Below are 27,603 nucleotides of genomic sequence, written 5' to 3'. Positions count from 1 at the left end.
CTCTATTGCAATATTCGTGCGCGTAGACTTGAGGCTTAAATCTTCAAAGGACACATTTTTAATAGTTATGTTTTTGAAAAAGGAAAGACTAATCTGTTATCTTTTTGGTAAATCCATCATGCATCCCTCCCTTCTTTACCTTGATGGTTTGTTATTCCTCTCTCTCGAATATTTCCTTTGCTATTGTTTCCTCTCACCCACCCTTCCTGATACCCTTTCCCCTCCCACTTCCGCCTCCCCCTACCAAAAAAAACTCGGTCCATCGCTTGGGCAGTGCTGGGAATGGGTCGATTGAGTTATTAGACCGGGTCGCGTATCGTAGTTGGCGGGGTAGGTTGAGGGCAGCGGGGAGTATTGTATCCGCTGAACATCCTATTCCTACCTTAGAGTATGTACACAAGAGCGTTCAACGTGGCTGCTCAGTAACCGTAAGTCACCGAACAGACACCCTTATCGTGAAACCCAAGATTGCATCACCTTGTGATTTTACTATTTTTCTGATTTCGAACGTTCCTGGGAAAATCATGATATCCTGTGTTAGGTCATCATGTACCCTCGACTTTGATGACATCGCTGTGAAAATTATTCTGGCAGTGTACGCCTATGCTTGTTTTTATAATTATTGATCTCCTTTCTTTCAACAAATTTTTCGTTCGTATTTTCCTACTTTACGTATAAATTGCCGGCCTCGGGGGTAAAGCCTTTGCCTACCAAACCAGAGGTCGCGTGTACGAGTCCCGCTTAGGTACTTTGTCATTCATGCGCATTTAATTAAGACTCAGTGAAGACAGACCGCTGATCTGGCATTGAATGGCATTTGTAAGAGCCGACCAAAATCTAAGATGATTTGTCCTAAGGGATCTAAACCCAGCGTTGGCGTTAGCCTATTCGTAACTAAAATCACAGTTCTATTAATTTAGTGTAACCAAAACGGTATTCAATTTTGGAGCAAATAATTACGTCAAAAGATGGGAAATTCTAACTTCAATTCAACAACAATTCCAATGATCTCATTTATAAAAACCAAAAATGACTTCGGCGTGCTGCATGTGAGCGTCTGATTCCCAATCTTCTACCTCTGTAGTCGAGGTCTCCACGTCCTCCCGATCTTCGCAAGCGAGTTTAAACTATGTCAGTTTAATTGGTGGAGAAAAGAATCAATTAGAGAGAAACTATCGTTTATAAGGTAGATGTATAGCATTGCCCAGGGCATGGTTGTTCGTGTACGTGTAATTGTTAAACTTGTTGAAAACCTCAGTGTAAAATGGTCATTCTGTGCAGTATTCGGTGGTATTGAGAATACAATGAAAATAAAATATATAATATGAAATTCCGTGGTGAATGTTTACGCGCGTGTTAATTTGTGCCGACTCCTTCGTATGCTTTTATGCAATATGTACTTACACTTGGCGGAAGATTTACGTCACTGCTATTTTTTAATCCGTGTTTACTCTTTCAAGGCCTGCTGCCTGGCTTATATCGTTACATATTTCTTGTTCCCGATCCCATGTGTTCCTTGGCCTGCCTTTCAAGAATTGAGGCTTCCCACTTACATATAGCTCATTTGCAGGGCCGAAGATCGCATTAGCTCGTAGTGAACTCAATCCGTAAATACATACTCTCTCCTCTCCCTACCGTATTTCATATTCGGTGTGCTCCAACTGGAGTATCGATTGATTTCCGCCATATCTACATTTTTTAATGCTAAATGTTTATGCACCACTGATGGTCAGATGTTATCTAATGAGTGAGAAATAGTCAAATCACATCCTTATACTTTTTTATAATACTTGATTTCCTACAAAAGCTGATTGTAATTTTAATATCTCTCTTTCAACCAATTTGAGTGGACATCTTATCTATACAATTGTTACTGAAGTAAGGACGGTGTATGTTTGACAGTTCTTGTGAAAATTTAGTCTGAGTTATTGATTCTCGTAACAGACGCCATTTCGTGCTCAGGAAGACCGTTTTTCGTCGTATTGTTTTTCGTCGCCTCACTCATCAGTAGTATGGAATTATTAGGGTAGCGCTAAGTCATGGAATAGCATGTCGATACCGTGAAATATAAAAAATATAAATATAATAAATCTATAATACATTCCGCAATATACAAAAATGCAGGGGGGTGCATAATTATTCAGATTTTTAATTTCATTATTTGTTCAATTGTTCGGAAACATAGCCAGAGGTAAAAGCTGCATGTGTCTGTACCTTCCATGGCAACCTGCTTGCAATCTACCGGTGGTGAATATGCATTATATCTACGGGGAAGGGGAGGAGATCAATTTTAGGTTAGGTTAAGTAATTTTAAATTGAGGCATTCTATTATATGTTGTTTTAATGTAAGATAAATAAATAAATAAAAATGTTAGTAAAATGAAATAATTGGGGTAGTACGATGATCATATAAGCTCATATCCCCTTATATATATGCCCCTGCAATCTTCTCCTTTGTAATCCGTTCGTTTTTTTTATGTTGTCAATGAAATTTTGTTTAAAGTAGCAGTGTAAGAGACCATTATTCAGCATTGCGGCTATCGCTGTTTATCTCATAATGCACTTGCAAGGCCAGCAGCCTCAAAGTTGCGCTTACCCATTCGCCCACTCTTCAAAATCGACAATACTGCATGATCCTCGCTCAGCTTGTCTCATCGACGGAAATATCTTGTGTGAACGATCTTAGGTTTTCGCAACAAGACCATTAATGATAGAGTTGTCATTGGATCCCCGCTTCAGTTGCGTCAATTTAACGTCACTCGATATTGATGTATGATAGAATATGGTGGAGGCGGCCAGCCGCCAAGGTGATTTCCGAAATATATAATATAATGGGAAGGAGGAAATGGGTGGAGAGAAACCCTGTTCCAGCGCTAAGTTGCTCTAAAACAGAATGCGCCAAGTGGGCTATGACTAGTGGTATCACTCAAACAGATGTCAGGTTTATTCTGCGTAAACCTCCCCTTCTGGCGAGGTTTGAACCCTGGGAATGGGTAGCCAATACTTCGGCCACCTTTTAAGCTCGTTCCCCTAATTGGGAAAAGAGACGTTGTATCTTACCTTCCGCACTTTAAATTTATTTGCACCGAACTTGGTTTATATAAATGTTTTTATCAAGGCTAATGAAGGGTGGGAATGCAAAACGCTATGTTTCTTTTCCAATCTCATGGTTCTACGAGGTGCATTTATTATCTCTACCTTGTTGATTTAACCCGAAGGTTGTTATGTCTTTGTTGATGATTCAGCAGACCTTGAACTGAGCAACAGGGTTGCGAATTTCGCACATTCAGAGAGGCCAGGTCCTTTCCTCTTATCATCTCGCACTTCTAGTTATTATGTTTGGGTGTCAAAGCACTGCAGGAGCAAGTGACTTTGTACGCAGTCACGCGCACGGGTGCAAAGTTAAATACTCCAACGGATGAAGTTCGCCATGAAAAAATATTTGACAAGCGGGATTCGAACCCGGATCTCCCTATTGCTGGTCAGGTGTGATCCCGAAGTTCGCTCTGAGAAAATGGCCAACACACCTGACCGGCAATCGGGAGATCCGGGTTCGAATCCCGGATAAGTCAAATATTTTTTCATGGCGAACTTCGTCCGTTGGTGTATTTATTTCTGTTTGGGTTTGTCTGAAGGCTTCACCCGAAATTTGAATCCAGACTCTACCCGAGTACATTCCCCAGGTAAATCCTCAAATGTGCGTCGATCCCTTAACTCAGCAGTCCACCGGCCATCAAGGTGTCAACTTCATAGTCACGCCGAGTCAAGTAGTTTTGAATGAGTCTCCACCCTTCAAGTTAGCAAGTGGCACAGCGCTTTCATGTCTCATTCATGATTTCATCCTCCGATGACGATGTATTCGAAGGCGTGGGCGATCTCTTGCTTCCCTCTCGGTTCGGCGCACGAGTTCTCCCCCCTCTGTCCGTGCCTTCAGTGAGCGGGGAAACTGCTTGGCCGGCCTCCGGCGTCCGTTTACGTCACGGCAAAAAGTGGCGTCTCGTTACGTCACGCATGGACGGCATGAATGAACGGCGGTGGACCGCCCACGCTTGTCCCTCCTTTCCCGTAGAGAAGGAGAGAGAGAGTGTGTCCCCCCTCACCCACTCGCGAGTCGCTCCATTTCGCATCACTTGCGGCATCCTTTTCGCCGAATTAATCCTATCGGCAATCACATTTGCTCCTCGAATGTCGTCGTTAAAAAGAGGTGTGGAGATATTTTTTGGTGCTACGTGGGCTGTTATGTTTTTATCAAGGCCTTCCAAGATTTTCTTAGAATCTGTGAGTTTCGTTATTCTGTTTCAGGAGAATATCGTGCGCGTATTCCGTTTGAAACTAAGTTGATGCTCTTATTGTGTAAAGTAATTGCTCAATCCGTATTTTTTCATACGCATACGGTAGTCAAGATATGGCATGGCTCTGCAAGAATTTGCTTGAGTGTCTTTACGTCATGTGGGGAATTTTATTGTCGTCAAGGCATAAGAATCTTTCCTGGAATCAATCGGCTTCGTGATTTTGTGGATGGGTATAATGCTGATGGTGCTTAAAACGTAGTTTTCGACAGCGGTCGGGTACAATTCCTTACAGAAAGTTTTCGTTTTTATCGCATTAATTTGATGTTGATCTGTATCTGGTGCCATAAAAGCATTGAGTTATGTCATCTTTGTCAAGCCATCTGACTAATTCATTGGCATATAATTCTTCAAATATAATATCAGTTGTAATAATAATGTTGATTCAGTGTCTAGGAATATAGGTCTTGAAGAATTTTAAATGAAAATGTTTGCCAACGTTTCGATATTTTCATGCACCTTCATCAGGTAGGTCTATGAATGAATATGAGTGCATGATGTTGATACTTAAAAAGCATAAAAGGTTACAAAAATGTTTTTTACAATAATAAAATAATTCGGGTGTAAATTAATTAAAAAAAAACAGACTAGAACTTTCTCATCCCATGAGATTACAATGAGAGAGAGGCATTTGAAATATACATTGCCAATTGTAGAATAAAATATGTACATACGAGGGTCGTTGAATACGTCCTTAGAATCTCCAAGAAATTGCTCTCTTTGTATCAAAAATTAATGTCAACTAGAAAGTAGCACTCGTGACTAGTCGGCTGTTAAAGTTTCAGCTGTTTCCATCCCACAGTTTCATTGTTGTTGCCGATTGTTGTGAGCAACTTTCCTTTGTTTACAAAAATGGATAAAATTGGGTTTTGTGCAGTAGTGAAACGCTTGTTTTTGAAAGTGGTAACGCCGTAAGATATCAAAGCTAATTTCAGTGAAGCTTATGTAAGATCTACTTCTGAGTTTAAAACTATTTACAATTGGGTAAATGAGTTAAAATATGGCCGTACATCCAAAAAATTTAACAATGTTCCGTACGCTCTGTGAAAGTGTCTACCACCGAAAATGGACAAAATCCACGATATGGTTCTAAGTGCTACACGAATCAAAGTGCACGATATTGGTAGGGCAAGGGCATATCGCAGTGCACAATTTCTTTAATTTTGCTTGAAAATTTGGGTTAAAAAAAAACGGCAAGATTGCTGCCGAGTTTTCTCACATTGGAGAATAAACGCAATCGTGTGATCAACTCAAATGCTGTTTTAGCGCTTTTACTTTGCAACCCTGAGGATTTTCCGCATTAATTCATTACTTTCAATGAAATATGGATTCATCACTACACTACAGATTCCAAATAACAGGAAAACATTCGAAGATGAACGAGGTCCAAAGCAGGCGAAGATGTTGAAATGGGCCGGTCAAGTCATGAAAACGATATTTTGGAATGTATGCGGAATTATCAACATCCATTATTTGGAAAAGGGAAAAACGACAACATGAAAGTATTATGCATCGTTATTGGACAAGTTGACGGTAGAAATCAAGGAAAGCGCCCTCATTTGATGCAAAAAAATTTCATCCTTCAACGAGACAATGCACGATTGTACCTCTGTTCAGAGTCAATAGCCAAAACTACAGGATTAAACTTTCAATTATTACAAAATTCACCGTATTCGCCAGATTTGGCCTCCGGGGGATTTTTTTAATTTTAAAACTTGAATAAATGGATATGCGGACAAAGGTTTATGTCTAAGGAGGATGTCATCGCCCAAACTAATGCCTATTTCGAGGAGATCTCGGAATTCTACTTTTTGGGCAGCTTATAATGCTTGTAGTAAGTAATATGGCTGATAGAAGACTAACGAAAAATGTAAAAAAAAATTACCCAATTTAATTCGTTTTTATACCTTTTTCTAAAGACTTGTTGAACCACCCTCGTATTACAAAAGGCAACACCAGCCATTTATTGTAGTAAGCGGGGATGTTTTATTACACAGTGCTAAAAACAAACTCAAATATATTACATAACACACCGGAAAATATTCTGTATATCACAACGAACACTTTCTTTTCTTAACACACATTCTTCAACAGACATTCTTCATTATTCTTCAGCTGATAATTCTTCGTTGAAATTCCCGTTACTGGTACTCTACTTCCTTACATACTCTACTTTCTTTCTACAGTCAGTAAAAAATGCTTTGCTAATAATTTTAGTGCGCGCTTAAAAGACATTTTAAGAGAAAAAGTGTTTTTTAATTATTCATGGAATAGATTGAATCCATTGAAATACGTATATCATTCATCTACCTCCGTTCACTTTCCTGTATCCTTTAACCAATTCCACCTTCTTCCTTTTCCGTTCAATTTTCCCCGTAACGCCTCATTAGCTACTATTTTTTCTTTGATTATTGCTTTACAAGCTCCCTCTTTTCCTGCGCTAGAATGATGTCGGCTTCAAGAAATTTTGTAGACTCCTCTTACACATTTAACGCTTCCAATGTTCACCTAATCTTTAATCTCACCTAACGTCAATTTTTCTTTCGTAGATCTCTCTAGCTATGAAGCATCAACGAATGATTTTTACCAGAAGTAATGGAGTTTTGGATTTGGTATTTTCTGCATGTGTAATCAGTTTGACGAACCCATCTTCGGCCTATCCCAGTCTTACACCTACTTGTATTATCTATGGTCTCAAAATACATATAATCTATGAAATGTAAAGGTTACACTGTGGCCTTCCAGTTTTTTTGCGGTACCTCCGCAGAGTGGGTGAAGATGATGGGGAGAGATGACTGTAGCAAGTTTTATTTCTTCATAATAATTATTTTTCTTGGATTATCATTTGATATCTTCTGAAGATTAGTCGCATGTGGCAGTAATGGTACAGGTATTGCCACGGCCAATTCTCTCATTCATGAAATAATTCATCGTAGTCAAACATTCTCACGGTGGATCGCAGTATGTTATGTAGAGATATTATGTACATTATTATCTTCATCCATTAAATTAACGGAGATTTGTTTGATAATGCCCTATTCTCGATTATCTTATCAGTTTATCTTTTCATATTTGCATATATTTCCTCTCTTTTATTCCATCTATTAATGTTATGATGAGTTCTCGGCTGTTGTAATCGACCTTGCCTCGCTTTCGTTAAGCAACATTCTCCAGAGGTAGGTTCTGATAAAAATTTATCTACTTTTGTATTCTTGTTGATGCGGATTGGAAAATTTGCAGTCAAGTTTTACATGAAGCCTTTAGATGACTGGGCAACATTGAAATGGCTGATGAAATTTGATTTTTAATAGTAAACGTGGATATTACTTCCCACCAAAAATATAACTGTAAAGTAGCTTTATATACCTACTATTGAATATTACTGAAACTGCAGGAGGCCTTTATTTCTTTAACAAATTTTCATATAGTTCATTGTAATGCCTAAAAACTAGAGTACCTGGAATCTTTCGGTTTCCTCATCCTTTCTGGGTAGTGTTTAGGTGCCTCGTTGCATTTAACTCGAAATAAATCTCAATTAACTAGTTATGTATTAAGTAAAATTAACAACGCCTTAGGGATTGGGCTCACGTCATTTGGTCGGAGAAAGTCCTTTGACCTAGACTCTTCACATGTGAGATGCTCGGTTAATGAAGCGTATCGTGAGCTTTTCTTCGAAGTTTTAATTAGGAAACCTTTTTCGTGTCCTTGGCAGTCGAGGAAAATGACGTCGAGGCTCTTGATTCCGGTGGCCTTCCTCGGTCGTCTGCCGTGTGCGACCTTCAACCCATCTTCATTTTAGGTACCCGAGTAGCGTCACCCCTTTGCACATCCAGGAATCCCGTGTGATCGAATGTCAAGAATGGAGTTAACCTCCAAGTTCGCGGTGAGATGAGGCCGGGAACATCTGTGATCACCTCTGAGGAAATTTTCTATATCCGGGTCCGCCAGCCTCAAGCTAGGTGAGGCTTAATCCTGAATCAAACAATACTTGACCTTGCGCCATTCCTAGGGTGTTGATCGCGAATATTAAATTACCCAGAATTATTCACCGGTCGAATGCTAGATTTTTTCGTACATACCGCGATTTTCAGTTGGTTTACCATAGTAGCCACTCTCGTCTATGACAGCATGGCGGGCTGATTTTCACGGAGAAATAAGCTGTATTTAGTGCTGTTTACTGAAATTCAAATTTCTCGCGAGCGCAGATTTTCTTCTGCAAACATTGAGAATAATTGGGTCGCTATGCACTCACCACCGCGCTCCCGAAATTTTTGATAAACCAATGTAAATGGAGCGGGAGGTGGCGTAAATCAAGCGTCTGAGGGATGAAATGATGCCTCCTCTAATAGGTCCCTTTGATTATAGCCATTAGAGCAGGGGTTCCCAAACTTTTTTGTACCACGCCCCCCCCCCCCCCCGCTACACATATCAGCTTTCCATTTTGCAATACCCTATTTCCACGGTGCCGTACATACCAACTCCTACTTGTACAAGTACTTGTACTCGTACAAGTATGTGCCTGCTTGATACGGCGAGTAGGTAGATTTTTTTGTTCACTGTTGAATGCGGTAACGCAGAATGGAAAGATTCAATAATTGTACGTATGATGAAAATTAAAACAAGTATTACATGAAAAACGAATATAATTACTGATAAAAAATTTAACATTGTAACACAGATACGTTTTCAATTTAAGAAGGTGAAACAATAGGCCTACCTACTTACAAAAACAAAACATAAAATGTAATTTAGTGAGATGGGTGCGCTTGCATGTTCTGAATTAGTTGACAGATCCTGGGTTGAGTTTCAGACAAAGCACAGCGTTGGTCACTTTCGACATCAAGTTTGTTGTGGTACTTGGTTTTGATCGCCACAAGAGTTGAAAACGCTTTTTCGCACATGTATGTTGTTGAAAAAGGCAAGTACATCCGAACAGCTTTCTGAACAGAAGTATACGGATATCGCAACCCAAATCGGTACACACACCCGTTGCATCTGACATTAACTGCTATGGAGGAGGGCGGTTCTGAGAACCTTGAACTCTTGTGTGTTTTGTAGTTTTAAAAACTGTAACCTTCTTTGATAAATAAACGATTTAAGTTTTTCCTGGTGAATACTTCTGACAAATATTTCTCGGGTTTGCATCCAGGTTAAAGCTTTTATGTAAGCCGACGTTTCGGAAGACGACTTGTCTTCCATCCTCAAGGCTGTGTTACTTGAATGAAGTTCAATTTCACACTGAACAGGATTTTCTTTGATAAAGTTTACAACTTTATTGAAACTTTACAAAAACAATTATCAAAACTTAGAAAGACTTCATTTCAAAGATCTGAGGAAATTATTTTTGTAATTTTTTTATGTATTTCATTTGGGTGACACGCCCCCCCCCCCCTGGACTTTCTCTACGCCCCCCCAAGAGGGCGCGCCCCCCAGTTTGGGAACCCCTGCATTAGAGGGTTACTGTAATCATATATAAAATTCTTAAAAACCATCCAAAAAGCTACTACGCGATACTTAGAATTGTACAAGGTTGATTGCCGCGTTATTTTGGAAAACTTCTTCTGTCGCGAGCAAGAATGGAAGGATTGATCGGTTGAATTCTATCGGTCACTTTTTCAAGAGAATATTTGACTAGCTTAGGGCCAATCGGTCCTGCTGCTATCAAATATCATATAATCAGTGTCTCCGCGGAAGATTACAGCGTAGCGCAGTTGATGATTTTGGGACTGGTGTCGTCGACTTCCTAAAAAAAACCTTAGTCGTCGGAAACCCTTTGAATGGGTAGCGTCGTGGTGGTAATGTTTGCCATTTCCGTTGCTTGCTTAGAAATTTGTCATATGCCTTCGATGTATTTGAATTCTCCCAGCTGTTCGCCGCATTGGAGGATGGAAGGGTTGTTGTCTTTTCCTTGACGGAAGCAGTAGGGCGGGCCAAGGTAAGCCATGCATATGATCCGCCTGAGTTGTCCCCTAGGGGTCAGAATTCCATCTCTTTGCTGAGACTACTTTCATCTCTGCCTTAGAGTTGCACACTTTCCCCTCCCTCCCATTATCTTAACTCTCCCTCATATTTCTTTTCCCCTATTTAGTGCATCCAGAGGACTTTTGCTTGTTCGAAGACTACCCATTACGAGATATATCTTACCAGCAAATGATATCTGCGATGATGCGGGATTGCCATCATACTAGTTCTGAATCACTGCCTGTATTGGAAAGTCCGCACTCCTTAGAAGCCTCGTGCTTCATGCAAAACCACGTGGGAATCGTGCGATTAAGTCGTTGAAGTCTCTGCAAGGCTTTTTCGGTAGTTCAGATTCTCGAAACCGTCATCATAATAATACAATAATTACTCTCCATTTCAATGGTTGAAAATCTCTCTTATCAGTTTGCATAGCAATTTTGAGGTGAGCCATAGTGCCAGATTCTAGTTCAGCTTCCAAGGCTACGCAAGGGTAATAGAACGGAAGCCACAGCCAGGTTAAGGCACTTGGCCTGCTCCCGAATCTCCCTCGTGAACGAAAGTGAAATCCAATTGGAGGTGTACAAATGAAAAACTCTGGAAAAATCCCTAGAGTTAAATTTATTCTCTGAAAGCTCTAAAAGCATTGTATTTATATTTTGTTTTTAATGTATTTGATAGAGTTCTTACATAAATTGGACGATTAAAAAAATAAATAAATAAAGCAACATGCTTTTTTTGCCGTAAAACTCTTGCTATTCAGTATGTATCCAACTGGTCAAATTCCTTCCCGAACTAGGCTAATGCTAGTGTAGTTAAAATATTGTGTATTTTACATGATTTAGAAACTTAAATAAAATGGATTTTACTTTTCAATTACCTTGTGTTATAGGTCATTATTTGTATCAGATCATATCATAGATAAGTGGAAGATCAGATCATATAAATAAAATAAGAGAGATAGATTGCAGAACAGACAGATTCCGAATGTCATTTTTTCCACGATCAATAAGAGATTATAACGCCACCAATAGAACGCGTAAATAGATTGCATGACTTGTAGTGTAGCCTACTAACCTATGTAAAACTTACTGCATGTTTCTGAATTTCTATTCTATATTCTATTTCTAACAGCATATAGTAGTATAGTTTGTTATTATACGGGACGTTTCTTGGACGGTGTGGTGTGCATGTGGGAGTCCAAATGCATGCTGCATGCTGGTGATTGATCACCCCCTGCCAAACACCCTAGAGGTGGCTCGCAGGGTAATTTGTAGATGTAGATGTATCTAGCTATCGTGTGTTACAAGTGTTGACCTGTGTCCACTCTGCCATGAAAAGATCAAAAGTAAATTAAGTTCTGTCAGGGGTGAAATGACGCCGTTGCCCTGAATTATCATCGTTATGAACTGCCAAACGGAAAAGGGAATAGCTTATTTCTAATAAATTTAATATGTGAAAGGCACTACCGTCCTTGTGCGAATCTGGATTTGCAAGGGGTTAATACATTCACGCGAATGGCGATAGAAGATCTAAATGGTTAAATCTCAAAAGGGCAAAGGCCGGGGAAAATTCAATTTACGATGGAGCAGAACTGTGTTAGCGCTCCTTTCCGGGAGTTGCCTCTCCGCCATTGTGCATGCCGTGTGCATTAAGTGTTGTGGGTAATGACAGCGATGATCATTAGCCCAAGCGCGCCGAAAGCCTTGCCAAACCTTGAAGTAATTCCACAAGGGAAAGGGAAATACTTTCTTTCCTCAGACGTCCATTGTTTCTCAGATAAACTGGCCATAGATATGCGACCGTATTTGGTGGAAACTGTTTGCTGCTGCTATTTTTTCCATCGCCTAGCCTGTGCTGAATACTGCAAAAATCAAATTCGACCTTCGACGCTCCCGCACGTTGGTCGACCACATGGCGCCGTGAATCAAAGGACCTGCTGAAGCATCTTGGAATGGAAAAGTTACTGACGAGTGCCTGATTTCCTCTGCAGGAATCTTTTGGTCGTGGATCGGTGTAAAAGTGTGTTGGCGTATTTGTCGAAATTACAGGCACGTGGGTATTTTTAAAAATTCCTGCATCATTTTCGCGCCATCTTGGGGCAATAATTTGTATTCTTGGCCCTATGGCATACTTCCAATTAATACGAACGAAAGAGCGAGGTTTCTGACAGGCTTGTGATCACTCCTTTTTCGGTGAATATTCGTGGTAGGTATTTGAGCTGCCAATATGCATGAAGAATTTTGTGAGTGCAGAAAGAAAGAAGTGTACACTGAAGTCTGAGGGCGAATTTAATTGTACAATTGAGTCAAATGGTGTACGCGAATGAGAAGAATAAGGAATGGGAATGCGGTCGTTTATCCTCGCTCTGATTGCAGGTTAATTATTAAACTCGACGTTGGAGTATGAAATCTCCATGTCTTTTTCATAAAAAGCATTTAGAAAAAATGTCGGTCAATCGCCGCCTTTTCTTCGAGTTTGTGGGATCATAAGAGATAACTGATGCCTTTTTAAAATTTGCCTTGAACTTTAAACCGAAAAATACCTCGTGGAATTCCCTAAACTGTGTGCATTGGTCCTGTGTGAAGGAGTGTAAATAGACGCTATGGTTTTGTAATATGAGTGTATAAAGGTAAAAATGCATGCATCTGCGTGATATCCTGTAAGGTACCTTTTTAGTGCTCGGCAGGACGTGAATTATATTACCCGGCATAAATTACACTACAATCAGAATTGGGTTTTAGGCTGTGATTTTAGGGACTATGTTAATAACATGTAAACGTATGTGAGGAATTTCTCCAATCGGGCAAGCGCATATCACGGTATTTTTTATAAATATTAATTCGCCGTTTTTGAGGCAAGTTATAAATATAAACTGTCCCCTCTGCCGTCGAACAAACGGTTACATGCGCATGGATAACTAGATAGAAGGAAAGGGATACTTAAATTGTGCGTAAATATTTGTACGCTTGTTGATTTAATATTCGGATTAGTGGCTAGTTGAAAAAATTAATTGCAGAGAAATGTACTCACTGTAAGGTTAGCGTGAAAAACATGTAAAAACCTAGTAATATGGACCGAAAAGCCATTGTTTTTCCTTGAAGATTTTTAATCGGTGGAGCTAGTGTATCCTCTATTTAGTCTCGTAGCATTTTTCAATCATCAGTTTCTTTTAGTGAAAATTTTTCAAAAATAATTGTTGAAAGTAAAAATATTGTTGTACAGCTGGATAAACACTAAATTTATATGTAAAAGTTACTCTTTGAAAGAATCTCCTGATGTGATTTGTGGAAATGTTCATAATTATTCAAACGCTTTCTTAAGGATACTGCTAGTTATGAGTTGCAAACAGTTATTATCAGCATCCGAAAAATTTTCGAACGAATTTAACTCTTTTGTGGCATCATTCCGAATTCACTGGTTCAGAGAAAATTTTCTGAGTAAATCCAGCTATTAAGCATGTTTCTCTCCCACATCCGAATTGGCGTCTCGGACTCATGCACACCAAAATCGGCGCATCGCATTGGTCTGCACGTGACTCGTAAGTTTCTTCGCGACGCCAGCGCAGCGTCTCCGTTGCCGGGTCGAAGTCACTTCACGTGTTGCCACCCGTGTTCGATTGTTTTCCTCCGTGTGTTTATGTGCATTCTCGATTTACGCTGAAATGTTTACCGAGCAAATGGCCGGAAATTCGCCTTAGCGCCTCGATTCCCCTCAAACGCCCTTCCCTCCAGCATCGTCATCCTTAAATCTTCCAACGTTGCCTCCTCCTCATCTTCTCCAATGTCGCCCAAGTGATTTTTTTAGTGAGGTTGTCTTACAGGGACATTTTCTCGCGTGGTCTCGAGCGTGTATTAATTTTCCATCGGAATTTCGCATCGTGAAGCAGATAATTATTTTCATGATATTGCGAGCTTGTTAGTTGGAAATATCCCCTGGTCTAAATGTTTAAACAAAAGCACTGTGCATTTTACTTAGTTTGACACCGAATATATTTCTCAGAACCATATTGCTCCGTATTAAGAAGTATACTTTATAGAGCGATGGTTGTGGCTGTTTCCTTTATTGCACCGTCATTCGAGTGTTTGGTTATTCTGGAAGGTATCAGGGGATAAAGTACAGGATAGATAGTATTATTTTGTCCCAAAATAGGATTTCGATTATTAATTAACCTATTCGTGGCAGATTTGTTTACACACACCTGCCAAGAAATATTTTTTTAAATCAACAAAACAACATTGCACGTGGTAACACAGAGAAATTAATATAGAAATTACATTCACAGTTATGTATACACTAACAGAATCCTCTACCTTTTTAATTACATATTGATGGGTGTACAAACGCGGCGAACAGTTTTTCCTTATAACAGCCAATGCTTTTTGAAAACAATTTTTTTAAGTTAAACCAATGGATACAATTTCCTATTGGAAATTGCCGCACTACGAGCAGTTAGTATGAGTGCTCAGGATGAAGTCAGTTTTGCGTGATTTTAACCTTCATTACGGGAACCAATGAAGCCTGAAATGACTTAGTGGAATTCGTCTTTTAAAACTTCACTCGCTAAAGAAGCGGTTGACGTTTGAGGACGTGCCGTTGACGTCCGTTCTCGGGGAACATATGTCGAGCGGGTGTGTTCCCAGTTCCCGCCTCCTGCAGAGCTTGTGGAATGTTGCCGTTGGTGACTATTGTGATTGCAGTGGAACTCTATCCCAGATTTGAAATGGTACACTGTAATTTGTTCCGTAATGATTGTCAACGAGCTGCTGTTACTGGTTCCAGGAAAACCGTGATCTCTGACAATGACACATTTTTTTAAATAATGTGTATTCAACCCGAATTTGTTCTTAACAGCTGTGGTTCCGTCTCTCATTGTTATCCTGTTTTATCTCTCTATCCTGGTTAACAATTAAGGTCGTACATTTACTTTTAGCAACGTTGCGCATTTCTTTATGCACCTACATATGCGAATGTCGCGTATTAATCTTCTGTGGATGTGTGTTGCGAATTTTTATTCGTATTTATGTCCAGTTACGTATACTAAGGAAGGAAAGTCTCAAACGACAGGGTATTTCAATCTGCTTTATTTTAATCTTACGTCACTCAAAGCATTTTTCTTTGGCATCAATTCTCATTAACGATATTAATTTCGCTATCTAAAAACTATTGGGATCACTCTTTACTTATCGATATTTAAAAAAAGCCTTATGGTGTTCAGGCTAAAGGCTGGTAGACATTCCTCTATATCGAATTTTATAGCTTTTTATCCCTGTTAACAGTAAAACTGTAAGTATTGAGATATGTGGAACTCGGCCGGTTTTCTCGCTGACTGCTTCAATTGTCAACGAACAATACACTCCAACCAGCTCGCTCTCGATTCAGTACCTCCCATTACCTTGCTCGTTTTTTCCTCCTTACCTTGTCATTTCGCGTATTGTTCAGGATGAATTGGGGTCTCGAGGTTTAGGGGTAGCGCGTAACCAAAAGGTATTGGTGGTTATTCTTAAATTCGTCAGTTTTTACGTCAGTAGCAATGCATATCCGCTTTGGCGGCCTGCATTGAAAAATGAGAACATGGCGGATATTATCCTCGATATGCCTCGAGCTTCTCGATATTATGAGCTAGGTAATGCGTATATACTGCTGAATAATCTGGAGAGTACATTTGCATGCCCGTGTATTGTACCTAAGTAATTTTTTTACGAGCATATTTGAATAATACCACGAATTTTAAAATATAGGATTCTGAAGTCGGCCTCAAAATGTGTTGTCTCCTTCCGCGCATTTAAATGGGTTTACAGAAGTCGCCACTCGCGTCGCTGACGGGCATCCGAGTTTCACAGGGAGGTAAGGTATAATTAGGTGTGCCAACCGAAATTAACATTCATAGTGATATTATTTATCAAATTCATAGCTCTTCAATGCTATTCTTCGCAATGACAAACATTATGCTGCAAAATATTGGAAAAATGTGGATCGCATTGCACTCATCACCGCGCCGCGGACATTTTTGAAGGCCGATTAAAATGCAACCGAAGTGGCTACAGAAATCAACCTTCTGTGGGATGGAATTGGGCCTCGTCTATGCAGTCCCTTGATACCTTGACAGTCTATGGCAAAAATCCTCTCGGAATCGCATTGGTCAGATATAGTCAGAATTCGTAGTAGTGTTGAGCAAGAAAAAAACTTATTTAAGGAGATACCCCGTCTCAAGCGACATTTTCAGTTATAATGTTCCAATTTACGTGGCTTCTTATAACTCATCATTCGCTTGGCACGAATTGGTTTCTATTTCCCGAGCATACTCTCGGGAAGCAGCTTGAATTTCTGCGTCTTCAGATCTAGTCGAGTAATGAGGTCATTAATTTCATATCCTCGGTGCTAGTGAAGCATGAAGATTTTGTGGGGCGTATACTTAAGGTACAAAAAGTAACCTTCCTCACCATTGATATATTGATTCTACCTTCCGTCAGCCCATCTGCTCTTATATTTTTTTAAACCCAAGAATTTCCTTGTTTGTTTGTGTCACGTTGAAAATATTTTACTATTCACTTTTTGTGAACATCGATGGAAAATATTTGACCGTTGGTTTTGTCTAATTTTCCTGTATTTTTGCGCCTTTTCCCAGCTGTCCGCTGCAGTACCTTACGTTTAGACGAGAACTCAAGTCGTTTTCAGAGCGTGACATATTGAAATCCCATCAGAGGTGTTTCTCCTCAAATAGCTTGAACAATTTGCGTTCGTGTTGATTTATCTTAAGACAAGTGAAAACTCATCGATGCTGCACCGGTATTTTTTTCGCGGTACCAAACACTGCAAGAAATATTTTTTGTACCAATTGATTCGAAACCATGAAGCCCTTTCGAGGCTCAATGACTGGCTCTTTCTCATTTTATATGAAGTAGGAAAAAAAACAGCTCTTAGTATTTCTCTGAAGATGCATGAATCGCGCGATTAGCCCTTCTAACTCTCAGCTTCGACCTCTGTGTAAATATTAATTTATTCATCATCATTGGTCAACAATCCTTAGATTGGTGTGACGCAGCTCTCCACTCTATTCTCCTGTCGGCTAACCTTTTCACGCCTACTTATTTCTTCTCTTTCATATCCTTCTTTACCTGTTCTATGTATTTTGTTCGCAGTCTTCCTCTTCTTCCAATTTTCCCATCTACTATTATTTCAACTATATCCTTCATCAAGCCATCATGTCTCAAAATAAGTCCGAATAGGATATTTCGTCTTCTTATCAATGTTTTCACGAGGCTTCTCTTCGCTCCTACTTTTCTAACTACCACCTCATTACTTACGCGGTCGATTTATTTGATCCTCATCATCCTTCTGCAGCACCACATTTCGATAGCCTCCACCTTTTGAATTCTCCGCTGCTGTCATTGTCTTTGTCTCACTTCCGTTAATAAGCATTCTCCAAATGTTATTTTTGGTATTTTTACTTATTTGTATGCTTAAATATCTCGATTTTAGTAGGTCATTAATTCATTATTAGTTGGTCATTAATTCATTATTAGTTTTTATAACAAAAAGGATTGTCAGATTCTGCGTATGCCTTCAAGATTGAAACGGCGAATTCCTAGATCACGTGATAAGTCTGATTGACTGATTCTGTCGATGGCGTGTGTGTACATTGTTTATTTTGATTACTTGAATTTATCTTAATGCTCACTAAGAAGAAGCAGTATCATACTTTTAATAGATTACATTTGCATGAATTTCATGTGGTAACTTATTCCTCTTCCTATAATATTATCTAATGCCTATAATAATACAATGGGATCTCATTGTTGACGTCACCTTTCTGTTACTACGCAGCCTCCTGGGGCGATCTCTCAAATGTTTACTCTGAGTCTTTGACAACCTTACGCCCATTCAAGTGATTCCCCTGGCTTCAGTGTGAATATTTAAATCCAGTTACTGTTGTGGACGTTACGAGTGGGAAGCCCCTGTGCACCCATAGAATTACGTAATTTTTGGAGGTGCTAGCCATTCCCTCGTCGTCGAGGGCCCGAATGACAGGAAATAGGTGCATAATCATGACTGAGTCGCAGAACTGTAATTTTTGTCTCCCGCTATTATAAACAGCGGCATAGAAGAGGCTTATTTGTGTTAGGTGGAGAGATTTTTTTACTCACATGTACGCAAATTATTTGTTGTGAGAATGACTGGGTAAATATTCAGTGGGTAAGGTATTTATGAGTTTTGTGATCTCTGGCACCAAGAAGTATTTTTAAGGCTTTTTGTAATGCCGCAAAAACCTTAAAATATCGCGAACGGACTTGAAATAGACCTCTGATATCCTCAAAAGAAGTATTTTCTAACTTTTTTGAATCAGAAAATATGATCCACGAATGGCAATTTTTAATAAAAATGTTACTCATCAATGATATTTTTTTATAAAATGTCATTCGTGTATAAACCATAACCCTTCGAAAATTGTACGCGTCTGCACCTACATTATTTCCTTTCCACCGCTACATGTAAGGGGTTTTTCCATTAAGGTTTATGTTGATCGTGATGTTCACAATTGTCTGGACCGATTGAATTTTGGGTACTTACCCAGGGTATTTCCTCGAGTTTTATAAATTCCCGACTCATTCACTACCCACGTCGTGTGCTTCCCTCCGTGCCGTGTCTCCGCACGCGCGTATTTATCGCGTGACTCACCTTTGCTCCTTGCTAATGAGCTTTGTTCCTCCCACCTGCCTCTGCCCCTTGCTTCCCATTTCTCATCGCGTTCACCACCCACTTTCCCCTCCCTGCAATCCAATCCGTGCTCCGCTCTCCCGAGTGCTCGACCCGTGCCCGTTTGTCGACCGTGAAACAGTCCAATCGGAATCGTGTGGACTTCGCTTCCCTTTTTGAGGGAATGCCGTAAGGGAGGGGGTTAAATTTGTCATTAAGATATTATGACGGACTAAATTATTACCAATTTCTTGGTTGAAGTTCTCTCAGGTCATTGGAGATGTTGGAGATGTTTTTCGGGTGTACTCCGCGTATTCGTTCGGTTTTGCCAGACGTTTCGTGGCCGCTAGTGGTCACTTTTTCATTGGGAATGAAGATATTATTTGTGTGGACGGTATATGTATACAGAAGGAGATTAACTTCAGAAATTATAAAGTAATCGCCTAAGTGACTAAGTACAAGCCCCGGCTTATCCGCGAGGCGCTGGGGAGAAAGAAGTGTGAAGAGAATTTCAACAGGGAATGTGGTTTAAATATCAGCCACACATGGGATACGGGTTTTAAATTATGCCAAATAAAATGACAGTTCCTTCACCCCTCCCTCCTATTCAATATCCTTACGTATGTATACCCTCCGCACAAAGAATATTCTCCACATAACCTTTGAAAAAGTGACCAGCAACGGCCACGATACGTCGGGCAAAAACTGAAGGAATACGCGGGGTACACCCGAAAGACATCTCCAACCGCTAAATTATTAGTGTGGTAGTTAGTGCCCAAAAAATATAACTGTAAAAATTGTATCCATCGCCGTTTCTCCCAAATGGCTCCCTATTATCTTGGCTTTAATTAAGCTCGCGAAATGGAATTGTATATCTGAAAAAATCCATTTATGTTCTTACATTCCATTGGTATATTTGAATTTCATTGTCGTTACCACACAGAATATTTTACTGCCGCAACGTTATAGAGCCAGCTAACTGACTAGATCTTTTCGCGAAATGGAATTATATATCTTAAAAAATCCATTTACGTTCTTGCATTCCACTGATGTATTTGAATTTCATTGTCGTTACCACTCAAGATTTTACTGCCGCGACGTTGTGGAGCCACCTAGCTGACTCGCGCCGATAATGGTCTGTGTACAGGGATCTCTATCGCCGAGTTTTAATGGGTTGGCAAAACTATAATATTTTTTCCGTTAAGTCGTGAGGTTAAAACCATTTATTCGAGTATCAAAGCGAATGGCAATGTTCCAAAGTACCGTTTTCTTTTATGAATGTTATCTTTGGGTTAAATTAATTTTCCACTAAAAATTAAGTGGACGCAAGTGGAACTATGAGACTTTTTCATAATAAAGGAAAGAGAATAATGATCTTCCGTCGGTTGAAAAAGTTAATAAAAAATGAAGAAATTTTACTATCCTTTTTTTAATGAATAGGTGTTTATCTTTAAAGTTCCTGGAAATTCTGGCTGTAATTACTCATTTCCTAGCTTGAAGGTACAAGTACACTTTTTTCATCGCCAGTATTCCGTGTCAACCAAACATCCATTTTACTTAAGCTATGGGGCTCCGAATTAGTCTTTCGTGGCTGATGTTCTCCCTTTTCATATAGTGGCCTATTAGTTGCTTGATATGCTATTTGATTGTATACAGTTTGAGTTAATTTGGAGCTAGATAAATTTGTATCTAGATTAATAATTTCAGTATTTACTCTGTGAAAACTTTCCATTGTATAAAATAAAACTATTTCCAAGAGTCAATTTTTTTTACTAGCATTAGCCTAAGTATTCAGTATTTCATTTCGCAAGGTTCACTATTTATGATTGTTAAACGCGACTCGGGTTTTGTATCTTATTGTTAGTTACATCTTCATGTAGCATAATTGTAACCATTCGAAACTGTAACTAGGTTACGAGAGACATTTCTTGTCCATTATTCGTAGAAAGAAAGTTAATACTTTCATTTTCCGTCGTATCATTATACTATGGTATCCAAATTATCTTTAACTTGATCTTGCGAAAAGTAAGAAAAATCCCACACGTTTTTTAATTCATGGTAAAATAGGTGTGCGTTTTTTTTTGTTATGCGCCAGGTTTACAAATTCTAATATGGTGAAATTTAGAATGAGAATATTATAATCCATCATAATACTGACGCATCAATTGAAACCGTGCATATTAAAAATCACGTTGGAGCCTGAATACCTAAAGGATGATTTTGATATCTTACCTAGTGATTAATATAACATTTAAGGCTGATCAGGGCATTTCCCGTCATTGATTTGTACTCACTTCCTCTTAAAAACGCAACTTAAAGTTGTATTCCATTTTTATCGGTCACAAACTTACAGTTAAGTTACAATACTTAGTTCCTCCAATGCGTTTCCCTTCTGCTTGACGCCGGATATCCCCTTAATTAAATTTTTACTTTAATCCCTTTCGATTCCTGAATCTTATTAACCCGCTTCTGGGCGAGCTCCCATATATCTCGCTCCTCGCACCACCCACTCCTTCGGTGCATGTTAAGTTGACTGGAGCGTTCATTGAACGGCATTAACCTTTTCCCGAATAACGCGTTGGCGTGGGGTTATCTCTCGGCCACTCTCCGTTTCGATGCTGAGGCTTAAAAAATTGGAAAGCGGATTAGGTCAGCGTGTTTTGTACGTGATAACTCCAGCCTTCCTCCCTGGCTTGTGTATTCTTGGTCGTCTTGGGGAGAAAATATCGGGGAGCGAAAGTTTCTTAATGTGGTGCTTCCTTTTCCAACCCTCCTCTCAACCTCATCCCGTGTCTTCCCCCACCCCCGCCTCTCCCCCAAACCCCTGATCGTAAACCGCATCCTTTTCCCTGTTCCCTTTTTTTAACGCTTTTCTATTAGTGTCTCCTGCCCAAGACCCTCTGTTTTCTTCTAGCTTACGCTTCTCTCTGTCTCACGAAGACTAGAGGTGAGGGGTACTGGTTAGACTGTCATGTCGGAGGGAATACCAACCTTTGGCTTTAATCAATTGATGGCGGTAAGTGGCGCCCAATAATGAAATCATAAGACTATATTATGTTTATTGTTCATTGTTATTGTTATTTCGAGTGTGATTTTTTTCTTTATTATTTTTGAATGATTCGAAAAGGCCCACTCACTGCATTGACAAACTTAGTTTTTCCGCTAGGGGGTAGAGCTTACAAACGGTTTGATTTCAAACGTAAGTTCACCGTAGTGCAACTTTTTTGGGCGTGGTGAAAGGTTCCTGGTGGGTACGGTCGACCTCTGAAGCGTTTAACCTTTTCCACTAGTCAAACATTTTTAGAATAAACCTAAGGAAGGAAATAACTATTTTGAAATGTCATGTCCTCAATGTATCAGGTAGATATCATCAATTTTAAGTGTTTCTATATTGATTTATTATTGGGCGTTCTTTACTCAAAGTACGACGAAATCTATACTCGATCAACCGTTTCCAATTGTCGCATCATTTCACAAGTTTTCTTAATAGATAAACCGAGATATATATCGAAATCAATCTAAACCGATGCCAACCCATATTTATTCCGGGTCGCTTCGCACCCATCGCTTGGTATTCATGCTTTTATCCGCTTCAACGTATTAGAACAATTGTACTCGCAGTTCTTGACTGTAGCATAATTCTTGCATTACTCTGGGAAGCTCGCGGCAATAAGACCATGGTCTACCCATCATTTCTTTCTCCTCGTTTAATCGAAAAAAAACTCTTACCTAGCCGGATGCTTCCATCCTTTGCAATTACAGCGCGGTCTAAACGGCGGAAATAGCTTATAATTCATTCTGCTCGGTAGTGTTGATGACCCATGTCGGCGAACCTTAGGTTTTGTGCAAGAAATGAGAGCGTCTTTTCCTAGGCCCAGGAAGGTGAACCAAAGCTTATAGGTGAAAACTTTATATTTTGTGGCCTAAAAAGTTATACTTCTGTTTCTATTGGATGCTCTTATTTTTTCTGATTTTGCTCTTCAAATTTGCTTCACATGATTTTTTTTGCCACGTGTCATATTTAATGAGATATTTTATAATGCATTAAAAATTGATCATGTTTTGGTTAGTAGCATTGTTTTTAATTTTATGGATGGTAGCCTCCACGCTGGTATTAACCACTGAATCTGCCTAAAGCTCCTTTTGTTGTTACCAAAGTTGTAAAATTGAGAAAAATTGGAGTAATAGTCGAAATTTCGGAAAATATCATGGTATTTATATACCTACATGCATCGAGAATTCGGTATCGACTTTCGACCGCTGGCGATACATGTTTTCCCCTTAAAAAATCGTATTATATCGCTCGAAAAAAGCATAGATGTATCGCGCTCGATGAAAGTAACGCGATAAGTATTATGATCTATCTTCGGATACAAAATCGCTGTCCGATCCAATATTCATCCGATATATCGATTTACTCAGTGTAACATCATCAGATTTCATATTAATACGGAGTATTTAGTGCAACAATATGCATGAAATGTTAAAATTAAGCCAATGTTTTTAATCGTGGACCAACTTTATCAATAGGGTCCATCACTCCGACTCAACCAATATTTTTTCGTCATTTATTAGTCACTTAAAACTTAAGTTGTCATCTTGAAATGTTAATGGTATAGGGTTGACCCCTTTTAGCATTTTCCTGCATCTCGGCGTGTAAACTTTTATTTATAAATTTAGTTTTTTTATGTTTTAGGTTTAGGAAAATGTTGAAGGTAGTAAAGTCTCAAAATCATCATCAGTTGGCCAGCAATCCGAAGATTGGTTTATCGCGGCTCTCCACTCAATTCTCTTAGCACCTGATCTTTTCACACCTGCGTCTTTATTTTCTTTCACAACACTCTGTATACCTGGAAACTTTCAGTTCATAATTTAAGTTTTAAGGGAGAAATTCGCCGCGAAATAAGATTGATTCTGTTCGAAAGAGAGTGATGCGCCCTCTTAAGAGAAGTGACATCTTCGAATTTGGCGTTAAGATCCTTAACCCCTGCCGACGGTCATTCCCAATAATGTCGCTTTTGGGGGGGCTCACGGATTGACTTCTCCCTCACCCACTTTCTCAGGCTACGCGGAGAAATCCCAGAAGTCTGTCATTCGACAGATTACGTGCGGATATTTCCTTCTTTTTTTCCCTCGTGGGCTGCTTGTGAATCGGCAAACCGTTGGCGGCGTCCCCCACCGCTCTCCCCTGCACCGCCCCCCGAATACCCTGCGGCAACCTCATTTCTCTTCCCTTCTGTCCACCCACATATACCCACCCCTCACCGCGAAATTAGTACGTGCACGTCCAGCGCGAACCTTGTCCACCCTGCCCGGCGTTTCGCTTTTCGTCCTCGCTGCAGTGGGACTTCTAAATACGCGGGCGTTAACTCCCTCCGCCCAACCCCTTTGCAACCGCCCCTCCTCCCCTCTATCCATTTCTTTCGCCTCCGCCAAGAAATACAGAGACCTCCTACATGCAGAAACAGTCCTCGAGTTGTTGTCGCCGTTGGGAGTTGGACCCTATCTTTACTCTTCGAATAATTCGTCCTCCATGGCTTTCGCTTCGTTTTCAATCACGTTTTCAATTTTGCAGACTGGTGGTTGATGTTTTGAGTGGATTTTTGGCCAGCTCCGCTCACCTTGTGGGTTTTTTAAGCTATCATTGGTTTCGATTTTTTTCTATTTTCGTGTTTTTTCCCTGTGTAATTGCTAGTGCAGTCCTGCGTTCTCTAAATGAACTGTGAACTCTTTGTCCCCCTTGATGGTTTTTGCTGAGAGTGATAATGTTCTACCTTCAGCGTTATGTCTCACGCTCCAGTCATTCCGCTCGCAGTAGTCTCGCTTTATATTGTGCCGGTTTATAGCCTTTTTTTCAATGCCTACAATACCTAAGAATTCTAGTTTAAATCTGTCATGAATATAAGTGTATAGATATTTGACTGCTTGTGAATATCCCGCATCAGTCCCTGCTCTTCACCCGCCAGATGAGACGGCATTGTTGACCTCTTGGTGCCTTCCGTTGGTAAAGGATAAATCCCGGAATTTATTTAGCTACTCTCCCTAATCTTCTCTAAAAAGACCCAGCCTCTTTTAAATCGAATTCCATGTTTTGATGGTGCAAATCATCCGAGTCGTCGTGGGTCGCTTTCCGTGATAGCCATTGATCCTTCTATAAAATACGTCTCCCTCCCTTTCCGGTCACTTCCCCCTTTCTAAGATTTTCCGTCATCCGGTCGTGCACCGATGCTTCATCCCTCATCGCCGCCTCTTAAAAGCCTCCCGTGTCTCATAATATCCCTTTATTTTCACCCTCATCTCGTCCCTTCGTCTAAGCTCCCTCAGCCCCCCCTCTTGGCTTTTCGTTTCCTGCCGCTCGGCTATTAAAACCCCCCATTTCGTTTCTACCTGCGCCGCGCTCTGCGTCTCCTCGCTTTTACTATATACCGCCCCTTTTTTCCCTGCCGTTATAGCTCCCCAGTGCGTCGGGGGACGCCAAGGGAGTCGCGTGCGCGGCGGTGAGTGCGAGCCGCCGAGCAAGGGCTGGTGTTCATTGACTGGTGCCCAGTGGACCGTGCTTCGAGGCCATGCCGTGCGAGAATCGCTTGGAAATCGATCGGGTTGGTGTTTAGGCGATGATACTATCTTATAAGTCTCAGGATCAATGGTTTTCGGGTCCCAGGAGTGACTGAGACCTAATTACCGCATCCTGATTCGTCTTGGTGTGCTGGTGGAGAGGCCTTCCAAGAGTCGTTTGGCCCGCTTCGGATTGGTTGTAAAGATTTGGAGTCTTTTCATCTGAATTCCCTCGAAAGAAATTTCTCTGGCTCAGGAATAGAACCACGGAGCCTCTGCGGTCCCATTACAGGATTTTCACCGTGGGTGCCTTATGTTATGAGGATTGGTTTGCTGATCAAATATTATCTCCTCTACTCCTGTTTCCTGCAAATAATTCAGCCGCTTATCATCCTAGTCACTCATACAAAATGTTATTTGAGCGGCCGGCCCGGATAACCTCCCCGGCTTCCCATGGAGAATACATGTTGTGTGATTGAAGAATTCTGATGAAAATTCTGTCGTGTGGGACGTAAAACAGGATGTGCCTCTGCCTCCGCCATTGCCAGTTCTATCAGGCCCTGTTTTATTATGTCTGGGTTATTTTCATTGTGCGAACTAGTGGTGTAAACCCAAAGCAACTAACTGGTCTTCAATATTCAGGGAAGAGTTCAAATTTGGTGAAGTTTCTTACTGGTGTCCCTTGAGTGGTGTGTATCATTAGGTTCAACGACAATGTTTATTCTCTCATCTTCCTCAACGCTGATTCAAGTCTCGTGAACATATAGCCCCGGGAATTGAATCCAGGCGGTGACAAAGACTCCTCCATTTGGATGTGCGCTGTACACATTCTATCGGATGGGGCTTTGAATATTGACGCCGTCCCATGCGCCAGTTAGAGTTTTAGCCCCTTGCAGGATTCTGAATCCATCCTTGGTGTACCAGAAGTGTGTGCTTCAGTGCCCGACATACCACTCTGTTCAGGATTGGAACAGTAAGGTACCGGGCTTGGTGGGCGGAAACACGCCGTATTCTCGATCAACCGTCCTAGTGAGAGTAAATTTGCTCCTCACTTCATCTCTCTCCTTTTCTCCCTTGCCTACCTCCCGCCCCTTTCATTCTTTTCCCTATCATCCCACATCATCATGCCTCCAGCTGCAGCCCAATTTATGCCTCTCTCCCACTACGATCGACTTGATGAACAAGAAAAATCTTCATCTACTCCCAAAGCCTTCATTGAAAACTGAACTTGTGGGTATTACTTTTTGCTGAAAACTTCGGTGAACTCCTGTTTAAGGATACTTCATGATGAATGTAATCTACCGGCTGTGATGTGTTTGCATGGCAGTCAAAGTCAACCAGTTCTTTCTACCCAATGACGGCTGCAGAGCTATGTTTCCGCCCATTATTTCTTTCTTCAGGTGTGTATACTTGCTTTCTGCCTCTCCTCTTCCCATCCACTTAGCCTCTTTTCCTTCTTGGAAATCCTCCCCACATGCACAAGTCATTTTTCTGTCATCAATTTCAGTATCATTTCACTATCTCCTTCAAGCTCTTAATTTTTCTTCCCTTTTATTTTCCATAGAAACAATATGGTCTCACAAATTTTTAAGCATGCAGGGGAAGTACAAACTGGCGTGATATTGTATGAATTTTATGTACTAATTGAAAGATGAAACTCGTTTACCTCCTAATCAACTATTAGATGAGGTGACCTAAGTTTCGTTATGTCATCTTAATGTGAAATAAAAGCAATTAGATATAACTTGTGTAAGGGATATGCAGTGAGGCATACGATGCCATGTTTACGAGTGAGTACTACTCGCCAGAAACTCATGACCTGATCGAGTTGTTGACCAGGGCTGGTTTTTACGTGACACTTCAGTGAGCAAAGTCCATTAGTCGAGCCCCAGTATTGGGGACTCCAAGTAGGTAAAGGTGTTGTCGATGTTTGTGCATATCGATTGTTAGGTTGGTGTTCGCTTGGCGTGACTTCAAGCGTGGTCGACACCTGGGGGAGTTTCTTTACCCGAGCCACCCAGGTTGTTCGCCCAGCTACCCCTAA

At 40.4% G+C, this 27,603-nt stretch overlaps 1 protein-coding gene across 7 annotated transcripts in view; it reads left to right on the top strand.

Annotated features, from left to right (window-relative positions):
• Window positions 1-27,603, top strand: part of LOC124153520 (rho GTPase-activating protein conundrum) — a 230,020-nt gene that overhangs the window by 151,895 nt on the left and 50,522 nt on the right. The window contains exon 1 of one of the 7 annotated variants that reach the window (XM_046526732.1): window positions 26,865-26,959. The exons of the other annotated variants lie outside the window; for them this stretch is intronic. Within the exon in view, the coding sequence (XP_046382688.1) occupies window positions 26,880-26,959 (80 nt within the window). The 5' untranslated portion in view covers window positions 26,865-26,879. Of the gene's footprint in view, window positions 1-26,864; window positions 26,960-27,603 lie in introns of those variants that run through there. 7 annotated transcript variants of the gene reach the window in all.

This window comes from Ischnura elegans, chromosome 2 (assembly GCF_921293095.1).
Source record: "Ischnura elegans chromosome 2, ioIscEleg1.1, whole genome shotgun sequence".
In the NCBI taxonomy this organism is placed as follows: Eukaryota; Metazoa; Arthropoda; class Insecta; order Odonata; family Coenagrionidae; genus Ischnura; species Ischnura elegans.
The sequence above is the reverse complement of the archived record's forward strand: the minus strand, read 5'-3'. Positions and strand labels throughout refer to the sequence as shown.